The sequence below is a fragment of the Rhincodon typus genome, chromosome 13 (genome assembly GCF_021869965.1).
Source record: "Rhincodon typus isolate 14 chromosome 13, sRhiTyp1.1, whole genome shotgun sequence".
Classification (NCBI taxonomy): Eukaryota; Metazoa; Chordata; class Chondrichthyes; order Orectolobiformes; family Rhincodontidae; genus Rhincodon; species Rhincodon typus.
In genome coordinates, this window is record NC_063344.1 from 19,256,873 (window position 1) to 19,274,594 (window position 17,722).

At 43.2% G+C, this 17,722-nt stretch overlaps 1 protein-coding gene and 1 long non-coding RNA gene across 3 annotated transcripts in view; one reads left to right on the forward strand and one right to left on the reverse strand.

Annotated features, from left to right (window-relative positions):
- The window catches only part of slc2a2 (solute carrier family 2 member 2), a 48,532-nt gene that overhangs the window by 19,873 nt on the left and 10,937 nt on the right, over window positions 1-17,722 (forward strand). For both annotated transcript variants that reach the window (XM_048604775.1, XM_048604773.1), the window contains exons 6-9: window positions 1,400-1,562; window positions 5,257-5,444; window positions 6,530-6,634; window positions 16,120-16,221. In XM_048604775.1, coding sequence (XP_048460732.1) covers window positions 1,400-1,562; window positions 5,257-5,444; window positions 6,530-6,634; window positions 16,120-16,221 — 558 coding nt within the window. The remainder of the gene's footprint in view (window positions 1-1,399; window positions 1,563-5,256; window positions 5,445-6,529; window positions 6,635-16,119; window positions 16,222-17,722) is intronic.
- Window positions 1-17,722, reverse strand: part of LOC125484751 — a 62,135-nt gene that overhangs the window by 800 nt on the left and 43,613 nt on the right. The gene's annotated exons all lie outside the window — the stretch shown is intronic.

Genomic DNA, 17,722 nt, shown 5'->3' on the forward strand with positions numbered 1-17,722 from the left:
GCTGAGGGTAGAGTGAATTACCTAACCTATACACAATGACGGATGTATCATATATTCAGTTGCAGCAGGAACATCCCAGTTATCATCGCAGTATTTGTTCACTCAGACAGTGATAGATTGGGTGGTAAAACAATCAGCTGCAGTGTCTTTTGGGACAGTGAATGGGCAAATCAGCTGGTGTTAATCCAGGGGAGTTCAGGGCTCATAATTATCTGCAACCAGCCTCACAAGAAATAACAGATGATCTGGTCATGATCACCTTCCAATTTGTGGGGAAATTGCTGTGTACGAATTGGCAAATTATTTTTTCCTAAATGATTACGTTGACTAAACTTTAAAATATATTATTAGGAATGTGCTAACAAGGCAGGTAGAAAATCATAAGATGCATAATAAGCAGTCAATGTGGATTTGTGGAGGGATTTGAACATTTTTAAACGATATTAGCATTTCTTCATCCTTTTGTGAAGGGATGCCACTGGCAAAACCAACTTTTGTTGATTTTGATTAGTGAGGCTTTTTGAGTATAAATTATTAGCCCCAAATACTGGGGAGAACTCTCCTGGATTAGCATTTGGATTTCTGGCTGTCCTTTCACTATCGCAAATGATGCTGTGACTGATTGTCTTAGCTCCCAATTTACCAAGGGCTGAATAAACAGAGTGCTGGGATGGAACAGGGGCATTCCTCCTTTGACTGAATAAGTATGGCTAAGATAAGAGGATCATAAATTTATTTTATTTACTTGATGGATGTAGGTATTGTTAGCTGATGCTGCCTGGCCTGCTGTGTTCCTCCAGCTCCACACTGTGTTATCTCTGACACCAACATCGGCAGTTCTTATTATCTTTTACAATGAGTGCCAGGTTACTTACTTCCAAATAGCATTTATTGCCCATCCCTGATTTTTAGAAATTTCTGCCCCAGAGAGCTGTGGTTATGCTCAAATATTGAGTCGTTCAAGACAAAGATCAATGCTAATGATCAATATTGGTTGTTAAGGAATACAGGGATAATGAGGGAAGGTGAGGTGGTAGATCGGCCATAATCTTGTTGAATCGTGGAGCAGGTTCAAGAGGCCAAATTTCTGAAGAAGGGTCCTGACCCGAAACATCAACTTTCCTGCTCCTCTGATGCTGCCTGGCCTGCTGTGTTCCTCCAGCTCCACATTGTGTTACCTCTGATCCAGCATCTGCAGTTCTTACTGTCTCTTACAATGAGTGCCAGGCTACTTATTTTCAAACAGTGTAGCAATTCCAAAACAATCCTTGATTTTCAGAACAGTTCTTTTCCCATGTCAGTCCACAATCAAAAATTCAGGGAATTAAAAAGAGAAAGGCAACATTTACAAAAGCACAACAGCAATTAAAGTGAATTTCATTATGTTCCATCCTTTTAGGTGTTTGGCTTGACGTTCCTGCTAGGTAACGATCGGTTGTGGCCTGCAATTCTTGGCCTCTCAGGTGTGCCAGCCTTTCTACAGACCATCCTGCTGCCCTTCTGTCCTGAAAGTCCTCGCTACCTCTACATAAAACTTGGAAAAGAAGAAGCAGCAAGGGAAAGTGAGTGAATGGGAGCGCAGGGTCCTATTGAAGGACTACAGCACTGCCAAGGGTCAGTACTGAGGGAGCGCTGCATGGTCAGAGGGTCAGTACTGAAGGAATGCTGCAGTCAGAGGGTCAGTGCTGAGGCAGAACTGCATAGTCAGTGGGTCGGTACTGGGGGAGTACTGAACTATCAATACATCAGTACTCAGGGAGTTTTGAACTGTTGGAGGGTCAGCCTGAGGGAGCATTGCACTGTCAGATGGTCAGTACTGAGGGATACCTGCACTGTTGGAGGGTCAGTACTGAGGGAGTGCAGCACTGCCAGAGGGTCAGTACTGAGGGAATGCTGCACAGTCGGAGGGTCAGTGCTGAGGGAGTGCTGCACTGTCGGACGGTCAGTACTGAGAGAGTGCTGCACTGTCGGAGGGTTAGTACTGAGGTAGAGCTGCACTGTCGGAGAGTCAGTACTGAGGGATTGCTGCAGGCTCAAAAGGATACTTGCTCCTACTTTCTATGCTTCTATGAGAAAGCATTTGGTTCGGGGTCGTCATCCCTCGTTAAACCCTGGTACGATAATCTCTGTCCTAACGCACAATTTCAGCAATTGTTAGCGAGCCTTTGGTGTCTTGAACAAGGTTTTCCTTTGTTGTAGTTCTTTGCTCAATGTAAATGCATTGAAAAATGTGCTTTGATCATCCTCCTGCTTGTACCGCTGGGAGATGAGGGTCTCCAATGTGATATCCCACTTGGTGGAAGATACTTCAGAAGGCGCTTAATTGGATGAGGACTCAGACCCCAGGCTCCCGTACAGCATCATTAGCATGCACCCTTAGGGGAACCAGAGAAGAGGATGGGGAGGGACAAACTGGTTGGGCCTTGCTCAAGTAGACAAACCTGCTTGAGGCATTGCCTGAACAATCAATCCCTTACAATCTATAATATTCCTCCATAAAAGAGTATTGCTTTAAAACAGTAAATCAGGATTGGTGATGACGTGGATTGAATGAGCGCTTTCAACATAACAGTGTTGATTGCATCACTGTAACAGGATCGTGTTTGTGATTTATCACCAATATATATGACCAGCCAGGCTCTGAGCTCTGATTGGTTGAACACAGTGGTGTGTTACCAGCAGGGCAGAGGTGGGGCAATACATTGTTTAATTTGACATTTAGTTTTAGTCTGTGAGGAAGTATTTGTGTATTTGCATACACACATCTGCCTTTTTAATACTAACAGTACAAAGTGAACTGAATGTTAAAGGTCACTCTTAAGCCTGAAGCTGTGCTGTCCCAAAGGCTCTAGATTTTGCCCTGGGTGAGGGGGAAGGAGTAAGTGATCTGCGTGAGATGACAGAAAGTTCTTTGGATGAAGTTTCAGGTTCCCATCAGATTGTACAGCCTTCGGAGTCAGAAGTCACCACAGTTCTATTCTCTCATTAGAGAGTGATGGCTGTGGTGACTTAACCTGAGAGTCACCATGCCTCACAGGAACGTTTAGGATGGAAAGTCCTTTGTGGTAACTGCAGGAATTGATCATGTGCCTGTGGTGTCGCTCTGCATTGTAAACCAGCTAGCCAACTGAACGAACCAATGACCCAAAACGTCAGCGTTCCTGCTCCTCTGATGCTGCCTGGCCTGCTGTGTTCCTCCAGCTCCACACTGTGTTATTTCTGACTCCAGCATCGGCAGTTCTTACTACCCTCATTAGGGAATCACCACTTTTGGGAAGACAGGGGAAAATGCTGGTGAGCATACCGGTTTGGGCAGGGGAGGGTCAGCAAGTGTTCTTGTACACACAGAAACAATAATCAGGACATCATTCGAACATTTATTCATGGCAATCAAGCCCTGAGAATCTATTAGCACAAAATATTTCTCCACAAAATCTCATAGAAGAATTCCTACAGTGTGGAAACAGGCCCTTCGGCCCAACAAGTTCACACCAACCCTCAGAGCAGCCCAGCCAGACCCATAGTGGTTGTAATCTTTCAATGTTTCAGATTAGTCACCAGCTGTGTTCTCAGCTCAGATTGGCTGAGCACAGGGACTTGTCAAAAGCAGAGCAGAGGTGGGGCGAATGATTGTTTAATTTGGCATTCAGTTTCATTTAGTTGCATGCACAGATGAATTTCTATGTGTCTCTTTATTTCTTTCTGTTTGGGTGCATCTGCTAACTCACAGTTAAAAGAAATAAAAAGGCTTGCACGTAACTTTCAACACATCACAACATCCCAAAGCGTTTTGTATTTGAATAAATAAATACTTTTCAGAGTGTTGTCATTAATGTAGTAAGTGGAGCGACCGGCTTGCGTGATTAGTATTAACCAGTACAGTGAGGATAATGCCGGCACCTCCCTTGCCCAGCCTCAAATAGTAACAGAACTCATTCCAAAAGCAGCACCCCCTCAGTGTAATTAAGGCGAGCAACAGTCTGATAGACTCATCTGAATACTTCTATGACAGTGACCCCTACTTCTCCCAGGGAGAACTGGTTCTATACAGCGGAAGCGTTTTATGAACTCGCACATTATACACGAGAAATGAAACAGATCCTGTAGATGCAAGATTTCCCCTCGATGCTTTTCTAATTGAGAATTTCTAAGCTTATAACTCCGTGACAGAAATGGCAATAAATGAACTAAAATCTGGCGCAGCCTTTGGGCATGTTGGTAACTAATTTTTGATCAACCCAGATGCTGTCACCTGTAACAAACCTTCAATAATAAAATGATGCCACCAGGAATAAAATAATGTTGGGATAATTTTAGGACTGCAGGAAACAATTCGTATAGTTTACATTAATAAAAAGTCATGATAGGAAGTGAAACACACAAACGTTGGATTGCAGCAAAGCAATGGGGTGGATGCATTTCAGTTTTGCCCAAATTCCATTTCAGAATTCCTTGAACTGTTCACCTTTCCTTTTTTCTCTTTAGAAACATTTTAAGTCATTACTTATGTAAAGTAGTTTTAAAATGGACGCAGAACTCTGTAGGAATTTCTTGAGACCCGACTCCTGAGACATTGGAAGACTTGCATTTCTGTAGTGATTTCTACAACCTCGGGATGTCTCAAAATGTTTTATAGCACTTTGAAGTAATACTTTTGAAATGCAGGCACTACTGAATTGTAGGAAACCACAGCAGTTTGCACACAGCAAGCTCCCACAAACACCAGCTTGTTCAGGTTGTGCCTGTTTATTTAAATTAAGGGATAAATATTGACCGAGAGCACAGGAGAGAGATTACCCTGTTGCTCCAAGTTAGGCTTGCTTATGAGCAAAAGGTCATGTGCTTAACTCCCTCACTAGAAAGTGCTGTACCTGTCTTGGGATTGTTTGATAAGAATAGAGGAAAACTGATTAAAATCAAACAAAGAACTGCAGATGCTGAAGATCTGAAACAAAAACAGAAATTGCTGAACTGCAGATCTAGCAGTTTTGAAGAAGGGTCTTTGGACTTGAAATGTTAACTGTACTTCCTCTCCAGAGGTGCTGCCAGACCGGCAAAGTTTCTCCAACAAATTTCTGTTTTGGTTTCAAAGTACCATTCATACTTTGTCACCCTATGCTGTTGCTGCTCTGAGGCCAGCATGGAGGGAGAACTGCTGTATTTATTGGGGCCAATATTTATTGGTTTGCATGCTTGTTCTGCTCTGTGCAATGATTTAATGATCAATTAATTTGTTTGGCCTTCTCAATTTTCCAGGTTTGAAAAGATTACTGCAGATATCTGACACTGACAAATACATTGAAGAGATGAAGAAGGAGAAGGAGAAAATCCAGAAACAGAGGAACGTGTCCATAGCACATTTGTTCTGCTCTTCCAGCTACAGACAGCCCCTTACCATTGCCTTGATGCTACACATAGCCCAGCAATTATCTGGAATTAATGCAGTGAGTGTCAATAATAACAGCTCTGCTGAATTTTTGCTATGAAAGTCAATGCTGAAGTAACAGTTTGGCAATACTGACCTTGAGTATTGCTGAAAAAGTAATCATTTGCTGAAGCTTTTCGTCTTGCACATATTTGGACAATTTATAAGAATGCCAGTGTAAAGGGAAAACCCATATTTATACCATAGAAGAGGAGAGTGCTGATTGGTTGGCAAGTACACTATGATTGGTAGAGATATTGCCATTGAGAATGCAATGTACTGACCTCATTCAGCAGTCTGTATTTGCAAAACCCACAACGGTGTCTAACGTTAGCTTTGTTTCTGCAATTAGACAACATTTGCTGGATAATCCTGAATGTGTGAAGAATTATGCTGCCAATCAATTTAAAATGATCAGTCAGGCTTGCAGCATGGCACACTTGCACATATTAGAAGCTACAAATATTAGTACCCAGGACCCTATTCTTTGCAGTACAGAAGAACATGTATATACAGTTCTCTTGTCCCAACCCAACAAAGTAGGTGACAGCCATTTGCTGGTTCACTTCTCACAACAATGCCTTAACTAACCAGAGGCATCTGCATGGTTTGAAATCGAACACAACTCAATGGTTAACTGTCAGTTATCATTAACTGCTGCATTCTCCAGGGCAACACTTTTACCTTTATCTTGTAATATCCCCAAAAGAACCAGAGGGTGAATGTGGAAGATTTGACATCACTTAGTTAGTTTTTGTGATCTAGAAGGTGTTGCTTGAAAGGGAAGTGAAGGAAGATTCAGCATGCTATGGGAAAAGAGACAGAAAGTTGGGGGCTTTAAAGCGCTAGCATTGACATGGTGGGTTGCATAGCTTTCTCCTGTGTTGTATGTTCCTATGCTTCTTGTCTTATTTCAACCTCCAGTGAGTGAGTCTAATGGAAGTGGGAGGGTTATATTTTGACCTTAATTTCTGAGGTCATGAGATCGTAACCTCAAATCACACTCATCTTCTGGTTCCAGTGGCACCTTCCAAACCTTCAGTTTGATCCAGTATCAGATGTCTATTACTTTTTGTCATAACTCTTTCTTCTCATTCCCTCTAGATATTCTACTATTCCACATCTATTTTCAGACAGGCTGATTTATCACACCCAGTGTACGCTACCATAGGTGTTGGAGTGGTCAACATTATCTTCACTGTGGTTTCAGTAAGTAGTCAGAAAAACATGTTTTTGGTATCTTTTCTGATGTATAAGAGAAAGACATGGATTTCTATAGCCCTGTATTATAATCACAGGATATCACAAAGGATTCCACCATGAGTGAAATATGTGGAGAGTATTCACTGTTGTCACATTTGTGAGGGGAAGTGGTGGTGGGATCAGTTAGCTCAGTTGGTTGAACAGCTGGTTTGCAATGTAGAGCAATGCCAACAGCATAGGTTCAATTTGAGCACTGTCTGAGATTACCGTGAAGGGCTTTTCTTCCCAACCCTTCAGGTTAAACCACCACCAATTGTTTCTCTCTAATAAGAGACTATGGTAACTTTACCTTTACCTTTTTAATGTAATATAGGAAATGTGGCAGCTAGTTTTTGCATAGCAAGATTCCACAGGCAGTAATGAGATAAATTATTAGTTAATCTGTTGTTGGTCGGGGAATAAATATTGACAAGGAGAAACGCGTTTCTCTTTTATCAACCTCTGAAAATTTGATATATTTCTGTGGGATCATCTCTCTTTATTTCAGATTCCAGAGTTTTGTTGTAAGGTAATGATTTTTAAAGGAAAAGTGCATTAAGCTCCACCCAATCTGAGGATGTCATTACTGGTTTGGGTGGGGATAAGGCAAAACATTTTAGGATCTTTTTGAGCACAAATCTACATTCACAGGTCTACTCATAGCCTTAGTAACAAGCATATTCCAATGGCCATAGATTTGTTGGAGAAGCATAGACTGGAATCGTACATCAGGAGCTTGTAGAATCCCAGACACAGCAGGCTCCATCACAGCAGACTCAGATGGAAAATTCCTCTGCATTTCAAAGCCCATTAATGTCAGAGAAATTCATGAACAGCTAACAAAAATAGGTTAGATGATTACTAGCCTACTAACTCCTGAGTAGCTATTATCCTAAACCCTCACATTACAACTCCCTCCTCCCATCCACACTTTCCCTGGACACCCTTAACAACATGGCCACATCTCCAACCAGATTCCCTCAACCAACTACCACCCTGGCATCAACCCCTTCATACACCAGTGTCAATATCCATTGCATTCCCACCAGTCCCTTCATCTCCTATTCATCAACCCTGACAACCCCCCACAAGCTCGGTATTCATCCCCATCTAGGCAGCTCCAACATAACCCATCCCCCACCACTGCCAACCCTGACATAACCACTCTTACCTACCTGAGGCACACCATTATAGAATCATACAGTACAGGAAAGATCTCTTGGCCCATCAAGAGTCTGCACCAACAGGAACTACTCTAAATATACACTAGTCCCACTTGCCATCCAAGGTCTTGAACGTTATGATATTTAAAGTGCTCATTCATGTACCTTTTAAAGGTTGTGAGGTTTCCTGCCTCAACTACCCTCCCAGACAGTGCATTCCAGATTCCCACTACCCTCTGGGTGAAAACATTTTTCCTCAAATCCATACTAAACCTTCTGCCTCTCACCTTAAAATTATGCCCCTTTGTTACTGACCCTTCAACTAAGGGAGTTGTGTGCATACTACCCATCCTGCCTATGTTCCTCATAATCTTAAACACCTCAAATCAGGACCCCTCTCAGCCTTCTCTGCTCTAAAGAAAACAACCTGATCTTATGCAGACTCTGTTCATAGCTAAACTGTTCTGTTGCACACAAGATCCTAGTGAATCTCCTCTTTACCCTCTCCAATACAATCTCTTCCTTCCTATTGTGTGGTGAGCTGTACACAGTACTCCAGCTCTGGCTCCTGACTTCTTTGAGGAAGTGACAAAGTTGATAGATGAGGGAAGGGCTGTAGATGTCATATACATGGACTTCAGTAAGGCGTTTGATAAGGTTCCCCATGGTAGGCTGATGGAGAAAGTGAAGTCGCATGGGGTCCAGGGTGTACTAGTTAGATGGATAGAGAACTGACTGGGCAACAGGAGACAGAGAGTTGTAGTGGAAGGGAGTTTCTCAAACTGGAGAACTGTGATCAGTGGTGTTCCACAGGGATCCGTGTTGGGACCACTGTTATTTGTGATATACATAAATGATCTGGAGGAAGGTATAGATGGTCTGATTAGCAAGTTTGCAGATGACACTAAGATTGGTGGAGTAGCAGATAGTGAAGGGGACTGTCGGAGAATGCTGCAGAATATAGATAGATTGGAGAGTTGGGCGGAGAAATGGCAGATGGAGTTCAATCCAGGCAAATGCGAGGTGATGCATTTTGGAAGATCCAATTCAAGAGCGAACTATACAGTAAATGGAAAAGCCCTGGGGAAAATTGATGCACAGAGAGATCTGGGTGTTCAGGTCCATTGTACCCTGAAGGTGGCAACGCAGGTCGATAGAGTGGTCAAGAAGGCATACGGCATGCTTTCATTCATCGGACGGGGTATTGAATACAAGAGTTGGCAGGTCATGTTACAGTTGTATAGGACTGTGGTTCGACCACATTTGGAATACTGCATACAGTTCTGGTCACCACATTACCAAAAGGATGTGGATGCTTTGGAGAGGGTGCAGAGGAGGTTCACCAGGATGTTGCCTGGTATGGAGGGCGCTAGCTATGAAGAGAGGTTGAGTAGATAAGGATTATTTACATTAGAAAGACGGAGGTTGAGGGGGGACCTGATTGAGGTCGACAAAATCATGAGAGGTATAGACAGGGTGGATAGCAAGAAGCTTTTTCCCAGAGTGGGGGACTCAATTACTAGGGGTCACGATTTCAAGGTGAGAGGGGATAAGTTTAAGGGAGATATGCGTGGAAAGTTCTTTACGCAGAGGGAGGTGGGTTCCTGGAACGCGTTGCCAGCAGAGGTGGTAGAGGCGGGCATGATAGCGTCATTTAAGATGTATCTAGACAGATACATGAATGGGCAGGGAGCAGAGGGATACAGATCCTTGGAAAATAGGCAACAGGTTTAAATAGAGGATCTGGATCGGCGCAGGCTTGGAGGGCCGAAGGGCCTGTTCCTGTGCTGTAATTTTCTTTGTTCGTTGTATGTTCTTTAACCAAGGTTTTGTACAGCTCCAGCATGACCTCCCTGCGCTTATAATCAATGCCACAACAGATGAAGGCACGTGTCCTGTATGACTGCTTAACTACTCTATTACCCTGTCCTGCCACATTCAAGGAACTGTTGATAAGCACCCCAAGATCTCTCTGTTCCTTCTTTTAATGAGTATTCCCTTGTCTTGCTTCTTTTTCCAAACTGTATCACCTCATGCCTATCAGGGTTAAATTCCAACTGCCACTGATCTATCCATCCTACCAATCTGTTTATATCCTCCTGTAATGTAAGACCTTCTTCCACACTGCCATCCATCTGGCCATCTGCAAACTTACATATCATCCTCTTCACATTCTCATCTGCATTGTTAGTATAAATCACGGACAATAAGGGACCCAGCAGTGATCCTGTGTTATGCTAAACACCATCCTCCTATCACACAAGCAGTCTTCTGCCACAAACCTCTGTCTCCTTCCACTAAGCCAATTTTCGAACAAACTTGCCAGGTTATCCATGTGCTTTTATGTTCTTTATCAGTCTCCCATGTGGAACCTTGTCAAAGCTTTTGCTGAAATCCATATAAACTAAATGAAGAGAATTCTTAGGGAAAGAACTTATGCACATTTGGAAAAGCATGACCTAATTAGGGACAGTCAGCATGGCTTAGTGCAGGGCAGATCATGTCTTACCAACTTGATTGAATTTTTTGAGGAGGTGACGAAGGTGATCAATGAGGGTAGAGCAGTGGATGTTGTTTATGTGGATTTTAATAAGGCTTTCGACAAGGTCCCTCATGGTAGGCTCATCAGAACATTAAGATGCACAGGATCCATGGTGACTTGACCTCATGGATTCAGAATTGGCCCGTAGAAGACAGAGGGTATTGGTGGAAAGGTGTTTTTCAGGCTGGAGGTCTGTGACTATTGGTGTTCCGCAGGGATCCACATTGGGACCTCTGCTGTTTGGGATATACATAAATTACTTGGGTGAAAATATAGATGGATGGGTTAGTAAGTTTGCAGATGATACAAAGATCGGTGGAGTTGTGGATAGTGTAGAAGATTGTCAAAGGACGCAGTCGGATATAGAGCAGTTGCAGATATGGGTGGAGAAATGGCAGATGATATTTAATCTAGATAAGTGTGAGGTGCTGCAATTTGGGAGACCAAATGTTAAGGAAAAGCATACAGTTAATAGCAGATGAAGTTAATCCGGGTAAGTGTGAGGTGCTGCACTTTGGGAGATCAAATGTTAGGCAAAAGTATATAGTTAATGGCAAGTCTCTGAACAGCACTGATGTACAGAAAGATCTTGGGGTTCAAGTCCAGAGCTCCCTGAAAGTGGCCATGTAAGTTGATAGGGCGGTAAAGAAGGCGTATGGCATGCTTGCCTTTAATGGTCGGGGAACTGAGTACAAGAGTCAGGATGTCATATTGCAGCTTTATAAGACTTTGGTTAGGCCACACTTAGAGTATTGCATTCAGTTCTGATTGTCACATTACACAAAGGATGAGGAGGCTTTGGAGAGGGTGTAGAAGAGGTTTACCAGGATGTATTAGAGACTCTGAGCTAAAAGAAGAGGCTAGAAAAACTCGGGTTGTTTTCTCTTGAGCGGCGAAGGCTGAGGGGAGACATGATAGAAGTTTATAAAATTATGCATAGATAGGGTTGACAGTCAGAATCCTTTTCCCAGAGTTGAAATATCTAATACTAGGGGACATGCATTTAAGGTGAGAGTGGGAAAATTCAAAGGAAACATGAGGGGCAAGGTTTTTATATAGAGTGGTAGGAGTCTGGAATGCACTGCCAAGGGTGGTGGTGGAGGTAGATACAATAAGGGCATTTAAGGGACTTTCAAATAAGCACATGAATATGCAAGGAATGGAAGGAAATGGACGAAGGGCAGGCACAAGGGATTAGTTTCATTTGGCATGATGTCTGGCACAGCGTTGTGGGCTGAAGGGCCTGTTCCTGTGTTGTACTGTTCTATGTTCTATGTTCTACTTCAACTGCACGACCCTCATCTACACACCTGGTTATCTCCTTGAAAAATTCAATCAAATTTGTTAAGCAAGACCTCCCTCTGACAAAGCCATGCTGACTATCCCTCATCAAACCTTGTCTCTCCGAGTGAAGGTTAATTCTCTTCTACAGAATTTTATCTGGTTGTTTGCCCATCACTGATGGGAGACTCGCTGATCTATAATTCCCCGGTTTATCCCTACCAAACATTTTGAAAAGTGTGGTACTTCAGGGGCAGCAAGGTGACTCATGGGCGGCACAATGGGTCAGTGGTTAGCACTGTTGCCTCACAGTTCCAGGGACCCAAGCTCGATTCCAGCATTGGGCGATTGTCTGTGTGGAGTTTGCACATTCTCCCTGTGTCTGTGTGGGTTTCCTCCGGGTGCTCAGGTTACCTCCCACAGTCCAAAGATGTGCAGGTTAATGGATTGGCCATGCTAAATTAACCTGCAGTGTCCAGGGATGTGCTGGTTAGGTGGATTAGCCATGGGAAATGCAGGGTTACCAGGATAGGGTAAGAGGGGTTGGTCTGAGTGGATGCTACTCAGAGGGTTGGTGTGGACTTGATGGGCCAAATGGCCTCCTTCCACACTTCCATGGTTTTTGAGTGGAGCCACATTAGCTGGTCTCCAGTCCTCTGGTACTTCCCCTGCCACCAGAGAGGAATTAAACATTTGGGGCAGAGCCCTTATAATTTCCTTCCCTATCTCCCACAGCAGCCTGGGACACAACTTATCAGGGCCCAGAGATGTATCCACTATTAAGCTCATTAAATCCTCCAATACCTCTTCACTCCCTTTGTCAAACTGCTTAAAAAATCTTGCAAGTGAAGAATGATATGAAGTACTTGTTTAACTCCTACCAATGCTCTCTTGGTCCTTAATGGGTCCAACATGTTCGCTGGTTATCCTCTTCCCCTTGATACACTTATGAAGTCTTGGGATTCTCCCTAATCTTACCAACCAGTGTTTTCTCATATTCCCTCTTTGTTTTCCTAATTGCTTTCTTAAATTCCCCCTGTACCTTCAGTCCTCCACTAGGGCCTCTATTGATTTGCTCCCTTTTAACTTGTTAAAGGTTTCTCTTGTCCTTCTTATCCAGTTCTGAAAATTCCTAGACAATCAGGCTTCTCTGGGCTTGTTACTCCTACATTTCGCCCTAAGGGGAACATGTTGGGCCTGTACTTTCACCAATTCCATTTTGAGTCTCATCACTTCCATGGTACCTACCACCTCACACACTTGGCACCTTACTCACTTGGTACCTTACATACCTGGTACCCTAAACAATACTTATATATTCAGCCTTTCAGAACAGCTGTCAAAGATTCTGGCAATGCTGCTGGATGTTTAAATAATAAAATGCATTACACTAACTGCTGCTATAGGAGGCATGATTTGTCTTCCCCTGATATACTGCAGGAGTGGTAATTGTGTGATTTCAGCTAAAGTCTGCATTTCTGAAGGAGAACAGGATTGGAACTCCTAGTAGAGTTCAGTACTATCACAAAAGGAGCAAAGTGACAATCTCGCTGTGATTGCCACTCTTCAGAATATCCAAGCCAATGTCTATCATACCAGTTTAACTGCTATCATGCAATAAATTATATCTTTTAAGAAAAGAGCATCTTCTTGATAATACTAAATAATGTTTGATTCTCTCCCTATTACACCCTTGGACACAGTCAAGAAAAGAGGATTTGTTGCTGAATTCCATAAACAACACAAGTCACCTCATAAGACAGTTCCTTAATCTCAGGAGTTAATCCTCCAATTTTAAGAGAGTTTGAACCCATATATACTAACTTATAGGCAAACGCGCTATCAGATGAACAAGTAGTCATGCCATTAACGCAGCAAACACTCCCAAAGGTCTCACTGTATGCCAGTCTAGGTCTGGGCTATCCAAGGTTTCATTGCCATTCTGTGCTGAAATAACTGTTCTCAGTGCAAATAATTAGGTGACCTACAATTAATCTTGTTCAGTGGTCCTGAGAACAATCAACCAAGACTCTCACTGGTGACTACTAGTCACAGATCCCTGTTATGATGAACATCATGAGCTATATCGTGGGCTAATGGACATTAGATGATGACAGCCACTTTGATTTTCATTACCATCATCACCTCTGCCCCCAGTCCCAATGGTGATATAGCTTGCTGTAACTTCTTATAATTGAAAAATTCATCACTGCTTTTTATCAACGTCTCAGAATGCCAGATATGATCTGGGATATGTTGGGTAGATTCACCGCCACAAATCCTTCTTGCTGGTATAAGTCTAGGCTACTGATACCATGCAGGAATAGATACCCACATGAAGTCTTAGGCACAAGTTCGATCTTAGTTAAACAGAATATGTTTATTACATATTATTTAACAGCTAATTACACTATATATGAGATACTTAAGTGTCTTGTGAAACATCTGGTTCAATTTAAGAGTATGTTCACATTCCAGTTATTAAAACATTGTCATATAGTATCGGTAACCAGCACAGAACCAGAAGCAGAGCTGAACATTGGAGATTTGGTTAGCTCCGTTCAGGAACAGGTCTTCATATTCCTGATGGGCAGAGCTTATCTTGCAATGATAATTAACCATTTCTTAGGTCCTGGCTGTCTTATACAAGACTATTGAATTGGCCTATGAAGAGTATGTCTTTTTTCCCTGCGGGGATACCAGTCGTCATCAAAGATGATACCCTAGCATGGACTTAGAGCCAATTATTGGCTGAAATGTTAAATCTATCTCCATTTCTCCATCAATGCTGCTGATGTGCTGCATATTACACAGCATTTTCTAATTAATAGCAGTATCTTGATATTTGCTCGATAGCTCTCAGGATGAGTCAATATAGTTTGGAGCTGGAGGAACACTCCTGGTCAGGCAGCATTAGAGGAGCAGGCAAGTTGATGTTTCGGGTTTACATGAAGGGCGTAAACTCCACACTGTATTGACTTTGACTCCAGCATCTGCAGTTCTTGCTGGTCAGGATGAGGCTAATTAATCTTTCAGATTAATAATTTTGATTAGTTAATGTTTATATCAGAACACTATCAAAGCTGAATTGAATAAATAAACTTCTACAGTCAAGGCCAGCAATGGTTCAAAGTATTGGGAAGAAGGACAAAACAAGAACAGACATTTCTATAGGACCTTGCACAACTCAGAACATGGTCCAGCTGATCTGAACTGGAAACATTCCTCTTATTATCAGCCAGGTTTCATGTTCATTTTGTTATATGGTGCACCCTTTTTGGAATTTTTTTAATATTTGTTCGTGGGATGTTGATGTCTCTGCCCAGGCCAACATCTATTGCCCATCTTGAATTGCCAGTGGCAGTTAAGAGTCAACTACATTGCTGTGGCTCTGGACTTAGATGTAGGCCAGACCGTGCAAGACAACACATTTCCTTCCTTAAGGACATCAGTGAGCTAAATGGGTTTGCCAACACTGTTACCACGAGGCGACAATTTTATTTCCAGATTTTTAGTGAGTTCAAATTTCATACCTATCATACTGGGATTCGACTCCATGTCACCAGATTATGGAGGTTTGGATTACTAGTCCAATTACTAGTGACATTACCCCAGGACACCACCTCAGCTATATGCCACAAAAAAGATGCTGTTTTAGTTACAATGCTTCTATACAGCAGTTCAAGAAGGTGATTCATACCATCTTCTCAGGCACAATTATGGATGAGCAATAAATGCTGGCCTCACCAATAACAATGACATCTCACGAAAGAAAATAAACAAAAGTTGGGAAGCCTGCTACGATTAACTATCAAGGCTTACACATCAAGAGGCATTTAAAATATTTAAAATGTCAATTACGGTAAGCAAAAAGAGGAACTATTTCTGCTGATAGGGACATCAATAATATGAGGATTAACATTAAACTTGGGAGCTGGACTGATTGGAGCGGAGAGAGGAAAAACTTCTCCACACAAAGCAAAGTGGTATTCCGGAATTCTCCTTCTCAAAGGCTGTGGATACTGGATGAAATTGGAGCCTTATTAGACAGTGATTGTTAGATTTTTGTTGGCTACCCAGATTAATGGACCAAAGGTGAATAAATATAGAGTTGAAAATTAGATCAGCCACAGTGTAATGGAATGATGGTGCTTGAGGGGCTGAATGGTCTTATGCTCTTTCTATGTTCCTAAGATTGAACTGGGTATCAGAATATGTAGAAATATCCCAAAGCACTAATGTACAGCTTCAATGTTAGGACAGGGCTGAAAAAGGGAGAAATAATGTGCAACGATATTTGCACAATAAACAACAGGCAAGATAGATAAACGGATTCAACCAATAAAAGAAAGCTTGCTGCATAGCCAGAGGAATCTTAGCTGCGGTCTAAGAGAAGCAGCAGCATCACTGGAGGATTGCTTCTCGGTCAGACATATTTTGCTTCCTCTGACATGTATCTTTTATAGGTCTTCCTGGTGGAGTATGCTGGCCGTCGGTCTCTCTACATAATAGGCCTGGCAGGGATGTGCTGCTGTGCATTTCTAATGACAGTCGGGCTGGTTTTCCAGGTGAGTGGAGTTGATGCACAGCTACAGAAAGCAAAATCCTCAAACCCACATGTATACAGCTGTAAAAATGTGAAGAAAGAAGTTGTACTATCATAGTGCCATTTGTAGCCTTAGAACCTCCCTATGGGCTTCACAGCCAATGGCAAAACTCTTAAAGTTTATTCACTCACCAACAATACGTTTGGTCCCCCTACAGAGTTTACAGAAAGGTTACTTTTACCCTTTGACCATTGTTTTTAGCTGCTTTTAATTGGGTCTACAACACAGAACTACGAACCTTTCATTTAGTCCAGACATCATTAGAAATTACTTTTGTCTTGAAAGAACTAATATGCCAATCAAAAAGGAAGTTACTTTGTTTTCTTGGCAGTTACTACCCTGTCTACAGAGATGTATACCTGTGAAATAACTGCACAGAGGCCAGTATCATGTCACCACGTCACCATTTATTTACATGTACACCATATATGGGCTAACTCAAAGCCATTACCTAGACTGAGGAGCCCTTCTGACACAACAAGGTGCAGGGCTGGATGAACACAGGAGGCCAAGCAGCATCAGAGGAGCAGAAAGGCTGATGTTTCGGGCCTAGACCCTTCATCAGAAAAGGTGGAGGGGAAGGGGGTTCTGAAATAAATAGAGAGAGAAGGGGAGGCGGATAGAAGATGGATAGAGGAGAGGATAGGTGGAGAGGAAACAAACAGGTCGAAGAGGCGGGGATGGAGCCAGTAAAGGTGAGTGTAGGTGGGGAGTTAGGGAGGGGATAGGTCGGTCCAGGGAGGACGGACAGGTCAAGGGGGCGGGATGAGGTTAGTTGGTAGGAGATGGGGGTGCGGCTTGAGGTGGGAGGAGGGGATAGGTGGGAGGAAGAACAGATTAGGGAGGCGGGGACGAGCTGGACTGGTTTTGGGATGCGGCAGGGGGAGGGGAGATTTTGAAGCTTGTGAAATCCACATTGATACCATTGGGCTGCAGGGTTCCCAAGCGGAATATGAGTTGCTGTTCCTGCAACCTTCGGGTGGCATCGTTGTGGCACTGCAGGAGGCCCAGGACGGACATGTCGTCTGAGGAATGGGAGGGAGAGTTGAAATGGTTCACGACTGGGAGGTGCAGTTGTTTATTGTGAACCGAGCGTAGGTGTTCTGCAAAGCGGTCCCCGATCCTCCGCTTGGTTTCCCCGATGTAGAGGAGGCCACACCGGGTACAGCGGATGCAGTATACCACATTGGCAGATGTGCAGGTGAACATCTGCTTGATGTGGAAAGTCTTCTTGGGGCCTGGGATGGGGGTGAGGGAGGAGGTATGGGGGCAGGTGTAGCACTTCCTGCGGTTGCAGGGAAAAGTGCCGGGTGTGGTGGGGCTGGAGGGGAGTGTGGAGCGGACAAGGGAGTCACGGAGAGAGTGGTCCCACCGGAAAGCAGATAAGAGTGGGGAGGGAAAGATGTCTTTGGTGGTGGGGTCGGATTGCAGATGGCGGAAGTGTCGGAGGATGATGCGTTGG